The 18,357-nt window shown below is 40.2% G+C and overlaps 1 protein-coding gene across 1 annotated transcript in view; it reads left to right on the top strand.

Annotated features, from left to right (window-relative positions):
* The first annotated feature begins 267 nt into the window (after positions 1 to 267).
* OXCT1 (3-oxoacid CoA-transferase 1) overlaps positions 268 to 18,357 on the top strand; it is a 65,279-nt gene continuing 47,189 nt past the window's right edge. Inside the window, exons 1-3 of the mRNA XM_026666455.2 lie at positions 268 to 448; positions 7,075 to 7,183; positions 9,253 to 9,343. Coding sequence (XP_026522240.1) covers positions 338 to 448; positions 7,075 to 7,183; positions 9,253 to 9,343 — 311 coding nt within the window. The 5' untranslated portion in view covers positions 268 to 337. The remainder of the gene's footprint in view (positions 449 to 7,074; positions 7,184 to 9,252; positions 9,344 to 18,357) is intronic.

An 18,357-nucleotide genomic window follows, 5' to 3' on the forward strand; every position in this document is an offset into this window, starting at 1 on the left:
AAGCTCCATTCAGCGCAATTGGGTTTATTGCTTACTTTACTGTAAATCCATCTCTGGCCTGGAGACTTTTTTCTCTAATGATTCGCTCAACTCCCTATAAACCACCGGCCCTTCTCGCGCAGTTTTGGAAAGGGTTAAAGGAAAACGCCAGAGCCGAGCCCCTAACCCTCCCACGGCCTCTACGGAGATCGGCAGCGCAGCCTTTGCAGCTGGGCGCGGTTTCTTTCCAGCAGCATCGCACTAAGGGGGTTGGGCATCCGCCGCCTTGTGCTCTTCAAGGCCGCCGCCGCTAGCCCAGCTCCTTCCTCCTCGCCCTGCACGCCGCAAAAGCCCGAAGATGGCGGCTCACCATCTCCTCGCCCGCTTGCACCGCTGCCTCTTGCCCGCCGCTTCCCGATGGGGGTCAGGGCACAGGACGGCGCCGCTGGCTCTCGGGGCGCAAGCGAAGGTAAAGCGGCCACGTCGAAAGGTTTGGGTCCCCCGCGGTGGTGGTGGGGGGAAGCTTACGGGCTTGCAGCGACGTTTTGCTTTTGGCCGAACCTCTGACCCGCTGTTGGTAGATTCGGGCATCCTTCGCCAGGTTCAGGGCAAGTGGGGCCGAGGGCGCGGGCGGAGAAGCGCAGCCATCCATTTGGAGATCCTTTTCTCTAATCGGTCTCTTTAAGAGCGACTTGATCCGCAGCAATTGGCGGGGGGTCAAGTTCAGCTGCGCGCCTGGAAGAACCTGAGCCTGTCCTGGCAGTGTCAAGCCGTTCTCGCAGGCAGAAGGAAGAGCCGGTCAAACCGCTTTGCAATCGCGTCTCGTCCTTCTCGCGTTTCTTTGCGCCCTTCTTGGCTGTGGCGCGGACTCCCCCGACAATTAGTTGGGCCTGTTTCGTTGGCTCCCACCAGGATCGGGTTTAGCCCCAGGGCTCTTTCAGTTCCTCCATGCAAGGAAAATATTTCACCCCAGCCAGGGCAGGAAAGGTGACCTCGATCTGCTGCAGAACGAATGACGTGCCTGCATCCTTACTTCTGCCGGCTGGTTGGAGAGGTCAGCGCATTACAAGGCGACGCGTCCTTGGACGTGGTTGCAGAAAAAGGGGACTGTGCGCCGACCTGACCTTGAGGAAGAGAAAAGGAGCTTCTCAGCTCTGCTTCTGCAGCTGGATGCTTCATTTACTTAAAACGGAGGAAGGGAGATCCTATGGGGGCTTCGATTGAGAGGCGGCTTTAAGGGATCATTTTGAAGTCATAGATCCTGTGGCTTCTTACACCTCGATTCTGCGCATGGGTTACTCGGAAATAAAGCTTGCTTCTTTTAAAAAGCCGTTCCCACTTTGAGGCCTTTTCTGTCTGGAAAATGAACGTTTTTTAAAAAAACACCTGCATCTCTCCTCACAGGAATATTTGTTGGATCAGTTTTTATTAAAACTGTGTTTTGTGACAGCTTGCTCGGGCTTTGGCAATGTTTTCCAAACATGACAACTTTTAAGAGGGGGGGGATTTCAAGTCCCAGAATGCTGTCTGGGGAATTCTGGTAATTGAAATCCTCATCTTAATTGTGCCAGGTTTGTAAAACACTGCGTTGCCATATCTGAGCTGCAACAATCTAGGTGATCACAACATAAAACTAAATTGTTGCAGGACAGTGAATCCCATCAATGAAGTTAGCCTCTAAATCAGTGTGTTAAGAATTGCAGCTACTACTGATTCCTGGCACCTACTGATCTGAAAAGGGCTATTAATAAATGTTCCAGTTCAGGTGGAGATTCCAGAAATATAGGTGGTCCTTGACTTATGACCAGATGCTTAGCAACCATTCAAAGTTACAACATACACCCTACCCCACCCCCCAAAATACTTATGATCCAATTTTGAAGTTCTGATCCTCTCCCTGCAGTCACATGACTACATTTTGGGCACTTGGCAACTGGCCCACATTTATGGCTATTTGCAGTACTCCCTTGGTCAGGTGGCCATAATTTACAATGTTTTTGCCAGAAACAGGAAGTAACTGATCACCACAAAAGTTATAAAATGCCTCCAGTGATATAATCTGTTTTATTACCATCATGACTTTTGATTGTAATTGTCAGGCTCAATGATAGTTGTAAGTCAGGAGTGTCAAACTCTCAGCCCACAGGCCAGATGTGTCACATGCTGGCCCTGCTCCTGCCAGTTTTAGCTAAAGGGAAAGAAGTTCCGTCACATTGCTGTGATGACGTGAGTTTGACACCCCTGTTATAAGTTGAGGACTATCTGTAATTATCTTAGTTGGTTGGGATAATGTAGTTTACAGCAGAGTTCCCTGATGGTGAAGATAAAAATGATGAAAGCATACAACTATTAAAAAAAACTGGAAAGAGTCAAGAGTTGGAGCTACTGTTAGTCATCTGTCTGTCCAAGATAGGGTTGGAAATATTTCTTCCACAATCTTAATGATTTCCTGTTTCAGATTTAAATAATTAAAAGCCTAGATATCTGTCTTAAGCATGCTGTTTTCCAAATTTATTGGGACCATAATTCTCCTGGACCATCCTAACAGGGATTTCTCAGAACTTATTCCTTACATCTTGAAGGCCATTTGTAAAGTAAAGCTTTTTTCAGGAAGTGACTGTCTTCTCAATATTTGAGGAGAAGCACAGGATAACAGTATTCTATAATTGGGTTTTGTATTGTCAGGTTTATATCCCTGCCTTTCATCCAGAAACATAAGGTGGCATATATAGTAGTGTGTGCATTTTTCCTACAGCAACAAGCAGTTGGGAATTTGGGGCTGAGAGCCCCAAGATTCAATGGGATTTATTTCCTTCTCACAACCTTAATAAGAAAGTCACAAAAGTTATATCAGATTATTTGTTTTGCTATCTCCTAGAACAGGGATGTCCAACCTTGGGCAACTTTAAGACTTGTGGATTTCAACTCCCAGAATTCCCCAGCTAGCCATGAATTCTGGGATTTGAAGCCCACAAATTTAAAGTTGCCAAGATTGGACACACTGTCCTAGAATGATGGTTCTCAACCTGTGATCCATTTTGGACACATTCTGTAAGTGAGGCTATTTGAGGTACCCTGGTTGAAAAATTGTTGTCCCTTGATGTATTGTTTTGCCCAGTTAAAGGTTAGGGGAACAAGAGTTCTATGGAGAGATAATGTAGTGGTGGGTTAATCATAAAAGGCTCTTTGAGTTAGCTGGCACCATCTGATTAGTTGAAAACTGCTCTTGTCAGTAAAAGGTGATGAATTGGTTTCTCGGCTATTTTGTTACGCCCATATTAGTGAAACATAGCATGTGCCATGTGATTTTCCATGCCAGGGAGAACAAACTGTGAACTGCTTCTTTTGGTTTCAAAAGCTTTGTTGTCTGTGTCATGGTGCCAGGCATACCTTATTAAGTACTTTATTTTTTTATTTATAGACTTTATATGGCTGCCTCCTTTACACATGATAATCCTATGTAACTCACAACAGGCGAAACTGAGTGACTGACATGCCTTGTTTACATACGTAAATGAGATTAAAAACTATAGAATCTAAAATACCAATTACAATGTACAATGCCAGCGATAATAAATACACCGCATTCATTCATGAAAATTCACATTTTTCATGCCTCCTTTTAGTGACAATTATGTTGGTATTGCCAGCATATTGGAGGTTGTCAATATAATTCTTTCTGATTGCAAAATAGTAATAGTTTGATAGGAAGATTCATTTCTTCAGTGCCTAATTTTGACAACTTGTGCCCTCAGTTTATAATTTCTGGACAGAATGATTGTGAGAATACTGTATGATTGTAAAACAGGCCATACAGTTTAATCCTAATTTGGAATTAAAATTCATTTATTTTGCTTGGAATTATTTTTTGCTGCTTGGTACTTAATGTTATTGGGAGAAACTGATTCTCAATCAGGACCTGTTGAACTGGAGCATTAGATTAAATTAGTTGTTTCGGTTTGTCAGTTGCAAGCATTGTAAATAGATTCACCCTTGCTCTTGTTATGTCTAGGAATTACTTAAGATAATAACCACTGTTTATATATGAAGTTGTGTTTTATTAAGAATAGGGGCATGCATATATAAAAATGTTGCAGTTATGTTTTTGAGCTTGTAAGAAAACCCTCCTTTTGGACCTTTTGTTTGGTTGTATTATCATTTGTAATACTTCTATTTTTCTAGCCTTTTTTCTGGATAATTAAAACATAGTTGTGCAGTAATCCCAAAGTTGTTACTACTTGTCTTAAATATTCAAGTCATTTTAACAGCTAGCCATTATACACTATATTTTTGTATGTCTTTTTCATATTCTGATAAAGCATTTCAGCAGATTTTTGTGTGCAGGACAACAGCATTTCAAGCAATTCCTAAGAAATATCAATATATTTTTAGTTAACTTTTCTTTTTTTTTGGGGGGGGGGGTACTTTTTTTGCTGTTGTTTAGTGCTAAATCATATGCTGTCCAAGAAAGATGAGAAGACAGCTCCAAATATATAACACCATTAAGGAACAGGTATAATAAGGATGGGCAATGAGGAGGAAGTATTAGTAATCTTAGCAGGGATGATGAAAGCTGTTGGAAGGACACTAGATAGGGTAAAAGTACTAGAAGCAATTCTATATTAAACTACAGCTCCTTATTGCAACCTTCTCCAAGGGAGAACCCCTCTAGGAATGTGACTGTTGTGCTTCTAATGTGATGATTCTGTTTCCATGTGAAAGTCAGTTCAAGCAGGTTCACAATGGTTTTATACAGAACTAATGTACAGCCAAGCTCTTAATATCCTTATAACAGACAGCTCCATGTCTGCTACTTTTGCCCTAGAGACTAAGCCTCTCCTTCTATAACTGTTTTGCAAATTTGGCAAGTTTAAGATGGATTGACCTCAATTCCCATGGTGGCTGGGGAACTCTTGAGAGTGGAAGTCCACCCATCTTAAAGTTGCCAAGTTTGAAAAACACTGTTCTTTCTAGACTCTGGCTGGCTCAGGAATTCTGAGAGTTGAAGTCTACAGATCTTAAAGGGGCCGTTCCCCACCCCTTCTCTAGAGCCTTCCAGATGCATCTTACAGAATTCTTGGCTCTCCTAGGATCCCAACATAGGGAGGGTTCTAGATTGCAGAAAGCTTCCCTCAAGAATTTGCCAAGAGTAGCATGTAGTGCTCATGTCTGAGTGTGGAGTTTTTTTCTACTGGGTTCTATAGGTTATTTGATTGAGTAGATTTACGTCCCTCCTTTTATTTGGGAACTCTGAGTGGTCTATATAGCACTTCCCTCTTGCTTTTCCTCACAAGAAGGAAAATATCAGTTGGATTGAAAGAGAGTAACTGGTCCAGAGTCACCCGGAACACTAAAATGTGGGTTTTCCTGCTCCTAGTCCAACACACGGGATCTCAGCTGTTGTTATAAGGAATTGGGTCTTTTCCTCAGCAATGTACAATGTCTGGATCATTTTTTTCTCAATATATATGTTTCGGGTCTTTTATCAGAGGATGGCTAAGAATTTTCCTTTTCTGCCCAGCAACGTTATAAAAAATAAATATGCACCACCAGAAAAAATGAATGAAGCTTTATGCATAGATATGTGTACATGAATTTACATGTATAGATATGATGTTATGTGTAATGAAAACAGTGATGGGATTCATTTTTTTTTTACTACTGGTTCTGTGGCCATGGCTTGGTGGGCGTGGCAGGGGAAGGATGCTGTAAAATCTCCAGTCAGAGGTGGTATTTGCCGGTTCTCCAAACTACTCAAAATTTCAGCTACGGGTTCTCCAGAACTGGTCAGAACCTGCTGAATACCACTTCTGCATGCAAAGTCCTGATTCATATGATGTCCTAAGTCATAAATCATGGTTTACAAATCACTAGGACTGTACATGCTAAGTGAGAATTAAAGAAACCAATTCCAATGTAATGCAATGTGAGAACCTTACTTGCTTGTCTTGTCAAATGTTCAGATACTTGTTGCTGATCAGCAACTTCTCATGTTTCAGTTAAATTGGATGGGAGACCTTCTATCTGACTGAGCTTAGTAAAATAGGATAGATGGCAATTCAACTTTCAGCGTTTGACACTTGCTTTCTGATAATCTGATTTCATATATTTGGTATGATTTTTTTTAATACACATACAATTGATACTTACATACAGTATAACAGTATAATGTGACTATTTCTCTCTCTCTCTCTCTCTCCCTCCCCCCCCCCCCCCCCCTCTCTCTCTCTCTCACACACACACACACACACACACACACACACGTGTTATATTGTTGGGGTGTTTTGTTACTCAGGAACACCTGCTATTGTAGCTCATCAAAAGAAAACACATAAGATGTATAGAAACTGAAATTTTGTCTCTAACTGAGATCCCTTTAAACTCTTTCACATATATCCTGATGAAATATGATCTCCTATAGGTTTTGTGTTTGCATAAGAAATGTAAGGGCTCTTTGTCCCATATGATAGTTACGTTCTTTAGGATCCCTTAATACAACTTTGCAAAAACATAGTTAAAGGCGTGAATATGATGCTGAACTTATACTTCAGAAATACGGAATTTACTTTTTCTGAAGACTTGGACTTTACTGAGTCTAAATGAAAACCATTCTTTCCTAGCAAAAGGACAACTACCACTAAATATTAAAGACTGAATTCAAGAGATGTGTGCTTTGTAAATTTGTGAGATTCTTTTATAAGATAAACATGCAAAGGAGGCACAATAAGTTTCTATATGATTGATATTCAACGAGCGAAGACAGAAGTATTTGGAATTTTTTGTGAAGTTTTATTTTATTTTCCATATATATATAGTTTTAATTTTTTTGGTGTTAAATTCATTAGTACAATAACAAGAATATTGCATTCTATTTTTTTTTGGTATGTGTGTGTATATAGTTTTATTGTGATGTAAAGCTCTATTATGCATTTTGTGGATACTTTGCAATTCTAGATCAGTGTAAATTGCTTTATGTATATCTGTATGTATTATATAGAATACACAGTCAATAAATCTGTTATTTGGATTAACTGTATAATGTTGGATCCATGACATTCTCATCTCTCCTCCTCCTTTCCCCCTCTTCACTTTTAGACTTGCGGCTGCTATTTTTCAACCAGTTCCTGTCACAATACCCAATTTTATACTGATCCGGTAGAAGCAGTAAAAGACATACCAAGTGGGTCCACTCTCCTTGTTGGTGGTAAGTAGTGAAATTCCACTATTTTTCCCATATAAACTACAGGTAGTTCCCACTGATCTTTTAGTGACTGTTCACAGTTACAGTGGTGCTCAAAAAAGAAATTTACAATTTATTGATCACCTTTGCAGTGTCCCTCAGTCACATGATTTCCATTACAGTCAATATATGGTGTTCTATGCCTCAGCTGTGGCTTTTCTTTTTTCCTTTCTTTTCTTTGCAAATCTGAGAGATTGGAGAGAAAGATTTCAAGAGAGTAAGCTGTTCACTTGAAAGCAATGCAATCATGCTGGGAAGCGTGGATATGCTATGCAAACAGCTTATAGTATTTTCTTGAAATCACTTCACCAATCTTTTGGCTCTGCCATGGATAGAAAAAAAAAAAAGCAAACAATTTTTTGGGGCAATTTCTTCTTTGCCAGATCCCTTCCCCCTCCTTTGCCAGAGTGGAGAGATTGGAGAGGAAGTGATTTCAAGAGAGTAGGCTGTGTAGCTTACCTATATGAGTATATATTTGTGTTTATAGTTTATGATTGTAAGCTGCCCAGAATTACCCTGTGGTAAGATGGGCAGACAATAAAATTTATAAAAAAATAAAAAAATAATGAATAAATGTGATCACTTTGCTTCCAATTTGTAGAAGAGCAAAATAACCTTGCTATGTACAGATCTCTTTGTTTCTAATCTTTTTGCTCTGCAAGTGGGGAGTAAAAAGAAGCAAGCAATTTCTGCAAACAGTCTCTCCTTTGCCTGATCCTTGCCCCACACCTCCCCGGATAGAGTATGGTTGCAGAGGAAGAACAAGATATTTCAAGAGAGTAAGCTGTTTATGTAGCACGCCTGTGGCTCCCAGCTCTGAGCTATGGTGCAATCTCATTGCTTTCAATGGGTACAAGATAGTAAGCAGGCACTTGAGCATTTGAAAGGGCAGGGAAGTGGTTAGGTGAATAGAATCTGAAGGTGTGAAAGTCAGTACAATCATGTCATTTCCTACTTAATGACTGCCTCACTTACTGATGGATTTGCCAGACCAGTTAGGATTGTTAAGCAAGGACTAACCTATATGTATTTAAATCTATAATTGTCAATGTTTCATGCATGCCTCTATAAGAGATACATGTAGATTATGTACACCTGAGTTGTATGCATGGATATATGGGGAGAGTTTATAGTATTTTGGCTGGTTAAAAAATTATTTTAATGATTTATGACATTAAAATATTGATTGAAATTAAATTGTGATTTATGTTTTGTCCTAACTCTAACTTTATCCTGATCCTACTTATTATTGGGCAGTGACTTCTGGTATCACATTCAAAGGTTACATATGATTGTTCCCTCAAATAAGATTGTTCAACATTACCCATTCTTCTTGTAAACAGCTTTGATTTTTTCTACAAATTTATGAACAAGAAAATTGCTTCAGCCTGGAAAAAGGAAGATAATAATTTAGTAGATTGTTTTAGTGTGAAAACTGAGATATTACAAGACTCATTCTCAGAACGATTAAAGCAGTATAAAATTCAATATATAAGAAAAGCATGATTGGTGTTAGCAGTGAGCAAATTTGCATTCTGAATGCAAATAGCTTTTACTTAGCAACCATTCAGTTATGATGGTCATGAAAAGGAAAACTGAAGTAATATCATAAGCAGACATGTGACCATATGATTTTTCACTTTGCAACTGCTTCATTTAATGACTAAGTTCCAGTACCAATTACGGTCACTAAATGAAGATTACTTGTAATGTTAATAAATCTGTTATAATATTTTGGTAACTTCCTTTACTGTAAACATTTTGGTTATGAAAACTACCACATTTATTATAATAGAAGCTTTTGTCACTCATGTGATGTATATTTCAGTCCTACCTGTGCAGAAATAGACTGAGATCCAACGTGTTAAACATCTTTTAATACTTTTCGGTGTATAACATTCTTATATATTACCAAGAAAAATATTTTCTGTTTTCATTTATGATTCAAGTCTTCCTCTTTCCCATGGATCATTATGGGAGAACTATATTTTCAAAATAGAATTATTCACTGCTGAACAATTTGTGTCACATAGGTTTTGGGCTCTGTGGAATTCCAGAGAACCTCATAGGAGCTTTGTTGAAGACTGGTGTAAAAGGAATAACCGCTGTCAGTAACAATGCAGGGTAGGTATTTTTCCCCCAATACCAGTTATTAGGATTATTTTAAACACCCCTAGTAATATTGCAGGGGGAAATAAATTCCTTATCTTTGCTTTGTGAAGAACCTATTTTGCAACTGATGAGGCTACTTTTTTTTTTGCAAGTTCAATTAAGTCTGAACTTTGGCTATATTCTTCTCTCTCTACTTATTTTGCTGCGCCTGTTAATGGCATGACTACCCAGCAGTGGCACATAATCATATCATAAACAGGGCTGCTGTCATTGCTATTGCAGAGGGTAAGTTATTCATTCATTTAAATATCGGCTGTAAACTTCGGTTGGTCACCCATAAAAGACATGGTTGAAATAACAAGACATTGGACGACAGAATGCTGGAACATGAAATGCACAAATACGAAAACATTTCAGAGGTTTTTAAAACGGGAGTTTAAAACTGGAGTTTGTACATTGCCTGAAAAAAGGTTGGTTTTTGTAATATAAAATCATCACATTATTGTACTTGATTCTTCAAGTATTTATATGTAAAGCAAAGGTTCTCCAACTGCAATTCAGCAATATAGTGACTTCATAAAATGATAAAATGAACGAATACAGCATTCACCACTATGCATAATGATCTTATTGAGCTTAAGGTATGGAAGGAAACAAATGCACAATTTTCTTTAATAATTAATTTTTGATCTTTATATGCAATATAAAGCAATAATATAACATTGTAATATAAAATAGTTTAATATAGCTATGTAATATAAAATAGTTTAATTTTAAACTACCTCAATAAAACTTTAAACAACATTTTAAATGGGAAGGATGAATTTGCTTTCACAGTGTAAACCTGGCTGTTGTGGCTTATTCAACAAGCCATGAAAAACATGATGGTTTAACATTGCAAAATGGTTAGTTTTATGAATCAGGGCTTTATTCTTTTCTTAATTCAATGTTTATTTTATTTAAAACATTAAAATACAAACTTCAAAAAAGAAAAGAAATACAAAAACAAAACAAGTGCATAAACAAATCAAAACAGATATATATAAATTGCCCCCCAGTTGATATTTCAAAGATAATAACTCCTCCCCCCCCCACGAAGCAGACATACAATTTATAAATGTCTACAATGCTAATATTTACCCAACCCACTTAGCGTGGCATCTATTTAATATATGGCAACATAGTTAACAGGTATAACCAACAGCTAAATTATGAATCAGGCTTTATTTATTTATATAAGTGTATAATATATATCCATATATTGAAAATACTGATTCTTGGTCAGGGACCTCTAACTTGAATGTTCAAATAGTACTAGGAAGACTCTCACAATAGGAATTAGTTTTTAAGGTACTTTCTGTATTAACCTCTTGGTAATCCTTGGAGGAATAACCAAAATCTTTGTGTGTCTTGTCCAAATAATTAAAGCACCTGTGTCTTTTTTATTCATTTGTTTAACTAGGGGAGCATCGCCTTGGAAATAATCATTCTTAATGATTATTAAGCATTCTTAATTCTGATAGTGGATCACTGCTTGTACAATCTTTGTACTATACTAGATAAACTGCTGTCCAATCTTTTCTTGGATCCTCTGAAATTAAAACATTTAAAATATTTTATGAAAGGGAAACCCCCTAAATTGATAACTGTTTCATTATACATTATATATAAAACACTGAATCCTACATTTTTCTTATAAGTAAATGCTCCCCTGTTTTTATTGATATAGGTAGGCATTTCATCGGGTGGGATTCAAATTTTTTAACAACCGGTTCTGTAGGCATGGCTTAATTGGCGGGCGTGGCTTGGTGGTCATGTGACCGGGTGGACGTGGCTTGGTGGTCATGTTATTGGCTGGGCATGGCCAACTCAATATCACTCACATCGAGGCACGCATCTCCTCGCCTGGCCTCTCATGACTGTGGGGATGCTGCAACAGTCGTAAGTGTGAAAAATGGTCATAAGTCACTTTTTTCAGTGCCATTGTAACTTTGAATGGTCACTCCACACAAGCAAAGTACCAGCAAAGGAGGGGAAAAAAAACTCCAGGGAAGTTCCTGAGACAGGAAGTCTAATCCTGCCAAGAATGTAATAAGGGTTAACGGAGAGGCAGTTCCTGTAAGCAACACCAGAATGTTTCCTTCCTGCCTTCCTTACAGAATTAGGCCAATAATTTCTTCTAACAACCAGTTCTCTGAACTGCTTAGCAACAAGTTCTAGCGAATAGGTGCGAACTGGTAGAATCCCACCCCTGCATTTCATGCCAAATATTGTAAGGATGTGAATAACTGTTCTATAGAATAGAAAACCTGATTTAGACTGATTTTGAATGTAATACTAAGGTTAAACATTGAAATATTTTCTCCCTTAGTTATCAGTGCTACTGTTGACAGTGCAACTAAATGATTAGATAAGTCCACTTTTTCGATCATTCAAACATTTTTAGCAATTTTTCATTGCCAAGTTAGAATACTGTTTTCAGAAACATGACACTGTGCACCAGAACTATGTGAAACTTTCCCATGATGTTTATGAAATACCAAATTTTTTCACTAATCCTCTTTTTTGCGAGCTGAGAAAGATTTAGACACTGCTGTAAAATTGAGAAATTTGGCACTATATTTTGTACTTTTGCCTTTTCAGTGTTGAAATCCTTAAATTTATGGTAGTAATTTCCCTAAATTATTATTGGGAACCATTTTTAATGGGCTTTCCCTTTTTTGTTGTATGCTAATCCCAGATCTTAAGTGTGTAGGAGAAGGAGTGGCAGAACCTGGGGCGGAATTAAGAAAGAGAACAGCCTACAGGTGAAACTCGAAAAATTAGAATATCGTGCAAAAGTTCATTTATTTCAGTAATGCAACTTAAAAGGTGAAACTAATATATGAGATAGACTCATTACATGCGAAGCAAGATAGTTCAAGCCGTGATTTGTCATAATTGTGATGATTATGGCTTACAGCTCATGAAAACCCCAAATCCACAATCTCAGAAAATTAGAATATTACATGCAATCAATAAAACAAGGATTGTACATAGAACAATATTGGACCTCTGAAAAATATACGCATGCATATGTACCCAGTACTTGGTTTGGGCCCCTTTTGTAGCAATTACTGCCTCAATGCGGCGTGGCATGGAAGCTATCAGCCTGTGGCACTGCTGAGGTGTTATGGAAGACCAGGATGCTTCAATAGCGGCCTTCAGCTCTTCTGCATTGTTCGGTCTCATGTCTCTCATCTTTCTCTTGGCAATGCCCCATAGATTCTCTATGGGGTTCAGGTCAGGCAAGTTTGCTGGCCAATCAAGCAGAGTAATCCCACAGTGATTGAACCAGGTTTTGGTGCTTTTGGCAGTGTGGGCAGGTGCCAAGTCCTGCTGGAAAATGAAGTCAGCATCCCCATAAAGCTCGTCTGTGGAAGGAAGCATGAAGTGCTCCAAAATCTCCTGGTAGGTGGCTGCATTGACCCTGGACTTAATGAAGCACAGTGGCCCAACACCAGCAGATGACCTGGCTCCCCAAATCAACACAGACTGTGGAAACTTCACACTGGACTTCAACCATCTTGCAGTGTGTGCCTCTCCATTCTTCCTCCAGACTCTGGGTCCTTGGTTTCCAAATGAGATGCAAAAGTTGCTCTCATCAGAAAAGAGGACTTTGAACCACTGAGCAACAGATCAGTTCTGTTTTTCTTTAGCCCAGGTAAGATGCTTCTGACGTTTGTTGTTCAGGAGTGGCTTGACAAGAGGAATACGACATTTGAAGCCCATGTCCAGGATCTGTCTGTGTGTGGTGGCTCTTGATGCACTGACTCCAGCCTCAGTCCACTCCTTGTGAAAGTCCCCAACACTTTTGAATGGCCTTTTCCTGACAATCCTCTCCAGACTGCGGTCATCCCTGCTGCTTGTGCACCTTTTTCTTCCACACTTCTCCACTGAGCCGAAGGGAGAATCCAGGATGGGTAGTCTCTAGTCTCCTAGCTCTGCAGACCGAGTTGAAAAACTGAGGACACACCCCCTGGTAACAGTCCCCAGTTCTTCATTCGGTCTCAGCGTGTTCAGACCACCATTTAAGGGCTCTGAATAGTTAAGATTGTAGAAGAATTTTCACCCCCTGGATTAAGCTTTTTGTCTTAGAGAGGCTTAGATCAGGTTTGACAGCTAGCTGGTTTGCCGGTTTAGCACTTTCAATTTTTCGTGTCTTTTTTCTGGTTCGCATTTTTTTTGCTTTTTATTTTATTTTTTTAAACTTTCCTTGCCGGTGGACTGGTTTTTTTTCTTTTTCTGGTTAGAATTTGGGTGGAGGTGACCCTGAGAGCCCTTGTGGCCCGGGCTGGGGGCGGGAGTCGGCGTCTTATTCAACTCGCCTTCTGATCCACTTTCCCTTGATTTGGGCTAGCCGCAACTGCCGCTAAGCGCTTCTGTCCCTTTTCGGCGTCAGCGGCCATTTCTCGCGTTTTGGGACAATCTTGCAGTTCGACTCCAGGATTGTCCCTTGAGGGGGGTTCTGGCCATTGGGATTAAATCCTGACCCCCTATCCAGTCCCCACAGCATTGTGGAAGCTGCGAGACGCTTGAGTCCGCCAGATAATTGCGGTGCAGCCAGCGCCAGGCTCTCAAGCCTCTGACCTGTCAGGGCCTGCTGCAATTCAGAGTCAGCCGTTTTTCACCTTTTTTTCTCTGACTCGGCTTTTGAATTGCGGAGCTGGGCTGAGCTCACCATTTTGGGTTGCACTAGCCTGCTGAGGTGGTGGACAGCTACTGTGGCTGTAGCAGACAGCGTTAGGCTAATTTTTTTTTCTTTACTACTTTTTCCCCTTCTCTCCCCTTGTCACTGACAATTAATTTTGGCGGGCTCAAAATGGCCACCAGGGGAGATGATCAAGAATTGTCAGTTCCTCAGCAGGGTAGAGAGAAGGCTGTAAAGGGATCACCTAAGCCCAGGTCTGCTGGACTGGAGGCAGCAGCTAGGATTAGAGCTAGGGCTCTAGCCCCTAAAAGACCCTCTAGGGCTGAGGATAGGCAGGCCAGGTGTAGACAAAAAGCCATAGATAAACAGTTTGACAAGGCAGTGAGGGACTCCAGGATGGCTGAAAACAGGGCTACCTCTCCTCTGCCTCCACAAGATGACAGGCAGCAAGACCAACTGGCAAATAGGCAGTATTTGACTGCCTGGTCTCCTGGTGGTTCAAGTAGCACAACTGTCAGGTCAGCAGTCTTTCCCATGATTGTGAATCCTACTGAAGCAGACTGAGAGACCATTTAAAGGCTCAGGAACCCTTTGCAGGTGTTATGGCTTAATTAGCTGATTAGAGTCGGACACTTTGAGCCTAGAATATATTGAACCTTTTCACAATATTCTAATTTTCTGAGATTGTGGATTTGGGGTTTTCATGAGCTGTAAGCCATGATCATCTCAACTGTGACACATCACGGCTTGAACTATCTTGCTTTGCATGTAATGAGTCTATCTCATATATATCAGGTTCACCTTTTAAGTTGCGTTACTGAACTAAATGAACTTTTGCACGATATTCTAATTTTTCGAGTTTCACCTGTAGAGTCCCTATGTATTCTATTCTGACAACAGCTGTGTGCTGGGGCAGGGGAGATGGCAGCTTTCACTCAGGAAGCTTTGACAGCTTTCAGAGGCTTTGTGCTATAGAAAAATGGATGTGAGATCTTGTAGTTGAAATTAGATTTCAATTGGACTTGTTGCTGCTGAATCAGCTTCCTGTTGAGCAGCAATACACTTGTCTAAGCTGCTTGATTTCATTGCTGTGCTGGCAATGGAATCCCCAAGGCTGATAATCTGTGGGGATTTTAACCTGCCCCCAAATGGCATTGAATTGGGAATGGTTCAGAAGTTCATGATAACCATGAACTTGACCCAGATAATCAAGAGCCACGAGTTACCAGAGGTCGCACACTAAATCTAGTTTTATCTTGGAGCTGTTGCAACCTGACCTGAGAGCTGGAGGATATTGGGTCTTGTTATCATGGTCAGGTCGTTCTCTGATTGCTTTTTGCTTGCTTGCGGTCCTTCTCCCATCAAAGAGATGTGCCTATTCTAGAAACTGGATGGATTTCAAAATGAGCAAGAGTTTTCCCTGAGATATGCTGGTCCGTTTCTCTGAGGGTTTCTCTCTGGAATGGGGAGGTGATGAGGGCCTTAATCAGGTACTCCTCGCTTAATCACCATTTATTCAGTGGCTGTTCAAAATTACAGCAATTCTGAACAAACAGTATTATGGCTGTTTTTCAAAGTTATGTCTGTTGTAATGCCCTTGTGGTCATGTGACCAAATTCTGGCACTTGGCAGCTTGCTTGCACTTATGATTGCAGTGCACTTCAACTCTCCTTTATCCACCTATATCCCCCCCCCCCATCTCTACCCTTTTGGCCATCCTAACCTCCAGCGTCATTCCTCACCTCTGCTGCCCCCAGCTGACTACCATCTTCCTGCTGCTAATGAGGCATTGCCTGTTGAGCAGCAATTGGCCTTTTTCAAGGCTGCATAAGGCCTCCCTCTCCTCACAATGCCGTCAATGGATCCTCCTATCTTAGTCAATTCTCATGATGTCTCCACCTTCTCCCTTCTGAGGAATATTGTTGAGAAGATAGTCAGGTTGCAACTGGAGAGATCTCTGAGGGAAACATATTATCTGCAGTAATATCAGAATTCAGGCCAGTCCATAGTATTGAGATGGCAAGTGTTGGAGCTGGGACAGTGGGTGTTACAACCATCCTGCTCTCCAGCTGTGGGGAAGTAGGGACAAGAAATACAGTGTTATGGTGGTTTTCCTCCTTTCTCTGTGACTGATTCCGGTTGGTATTGATGTGGGAAAAAATCAAGTCCATGATACCTGATTTGTGAGGTGTTACCAAGCTCCATACCCTTTCAGCCTTCTTGTTTAATAGCTAAATAGAAATGTTAGGAGAAGTCATCCATCAGTTTGGAGGTGTCATCAGTATGCCAAGCAAGATCTTGTCCTGGGCCTTGAAGTCTGAATGGAGAGGAATAGGCTGAAGCTCAACCCTAGCAAGACTGAGTAGTTGTGGATTCTTGGACCACTTTGATCAGGGTTTTCTATGTCTGATCTTCAATGGGGTTGCATTGCACCATTTGGGTCTGGTCTGCAATCTGGGGATCCTTCCAGAATCTCAGATCCTACTCAAGGAGCAACTGGCAGCTATCTGCCAATTGGGCTCCTTTCTGGACATTTTCCCTGTGCTTTGGTCACCATGGCTACAGCTGGTCCAGAGTGCAGTGACCTAACAGTTATAGGCAAGCTTGACATCTCTATTCCATGGGCTATAATAGTTATGAGTAAGTTTCTGGGTGCAACTCAAGGTCCCATTTACTACTACTTACATGACTCATGGCATAATCCTGGTCATCTGAAGGATGATCTGTAGTCCATCCCATATACCCCAACAGATTTGGTTTGTTTTAGGTCCCATTGATTAAGCAATTATATTTGATAGACCCTATTTGTTGTGGTGCTTACTGCCTGAAACAGCATTTCTCCAGAGCTTTGTATGGTTTCGCATTCTGTCTACACTTAAATAAGCTTCTAAATTCTGGCTCTTCACCATGGAATCTTCCTCCAGATGCCTGCTGTTCATTTTCTGGGCTACCATTTTAACCATTTTATGCTTCGTAAAGCTTCCTAGAGTTGCAGATTGGCAACCTGGAATTTGACGAATGAATGAATGAATGAATGAATGAATGAATGAATGAATGAATGAATGAAGCAAAGGGAGGTTTAGTGACCTTCCCTCTTTCTTCTGAAATTCCTCCTCAGAGTCTGCTCAAAAAACTGCCCTATATTTATGAAAGATTTGGAGAGTATAAAATTGAAACCAACTGTTGACATCTGCCTTCTGTTGACAGAGGAGACCAACTGAATATCACCCTTTAGTTTTATTTTCTTTAGCAACATATGTTGGTGGGAAAAATACATTCTGCTCATAGTATAACTATCAATCCTGCAAAGAAAAATGAACCATAAATATGTAACAGTGGCAAAGAAAGCAAAAGCTGTTTAATTTACTCAAAGTGAGCACTATCCTCATTGACCCATCCTACATGGAAGCTCTTTGTGACCTATTGCAATAGCATCCAGGTGAGTTAGGAAGATGGGCAAAGTGAATGACTTGTAGAATGATCCTCTATGATTAATTCAGGAGGTAGCCAGTAGAATCCCAGAATTTTTAAAAAAAATATTAATAAAATAGAGTATTTAAAAATGATAATCACATCTGTGAAAAGCAAGGTGTATGCTAATCCTGTGGCTGGAACAGTTTCTTATGGAAGCTATAGACTGCCTTTGCTGTGGACTTAGTAAGAATACAGGTCATCTTGATGAATTACATCTTGAGTTGGCAGACAGAAAATTGCAACAGGTCATCTTTAACTTCTGACCAGGTGCTTAATGACTTTTGAAATTAACTGACTCCAAAAATCCTACTTATGACCGTTCCTTGAGGTTACTACTGCTGCACCTCACCCTCCATAATTGCATTTTGTATGCTTGGCAATTGGCTTACTACTGGTTGCAAGTTCCCATGGTCATATGACTGAAATTTGCAACATTTTTTTGCCATTTTTCCAGCAAAAATGTCCACTAGATATGCTGGATTCACTTATTGAGCATGTGGTTTATCTAACAGTCACATGATTTGTTTAACAACCATGGTGACCCGCTTTATGACCATCATAAAAATGGTTATGAAATCTAGTCTGATCATATGGTCACTCCCACCTATGACTGCAATGTCTTATGATCGAATTTCCTGATTCTACTGTGGTTGTAAGTCAAGGACTACCTGTACTACTACATCCAGGAAAGATAATTGCATATTCTGTCATTGTCTACAGTATATGAGAAAGGAGAAGTTGGGGAAATCCCCACAAAAAGTAAGATTTCTTCTTTTGGTTACTTGATCCCTTCATTTTTGTTGCTAATTTGTCTTGGTTCTTCAAAATTCTTCTGTTCTGATCAACATGTTTGTTCCAGTAT

Source organism: Notechis scutatus, chromosome 2 (genome assembly GCF_049901735.1).
Source record: "Notechis scutatus isolate UNSWTSFEM ecotype Mainland chromosome 2, rNotScu1.2, whole genome shotgun sequence".
Taxonomy (NCBI): Eukaryota; Metazoa; Chordata; class Lepidosauria; order Squamata; family Elapidae; genus Notechis; species Notechis scutatus.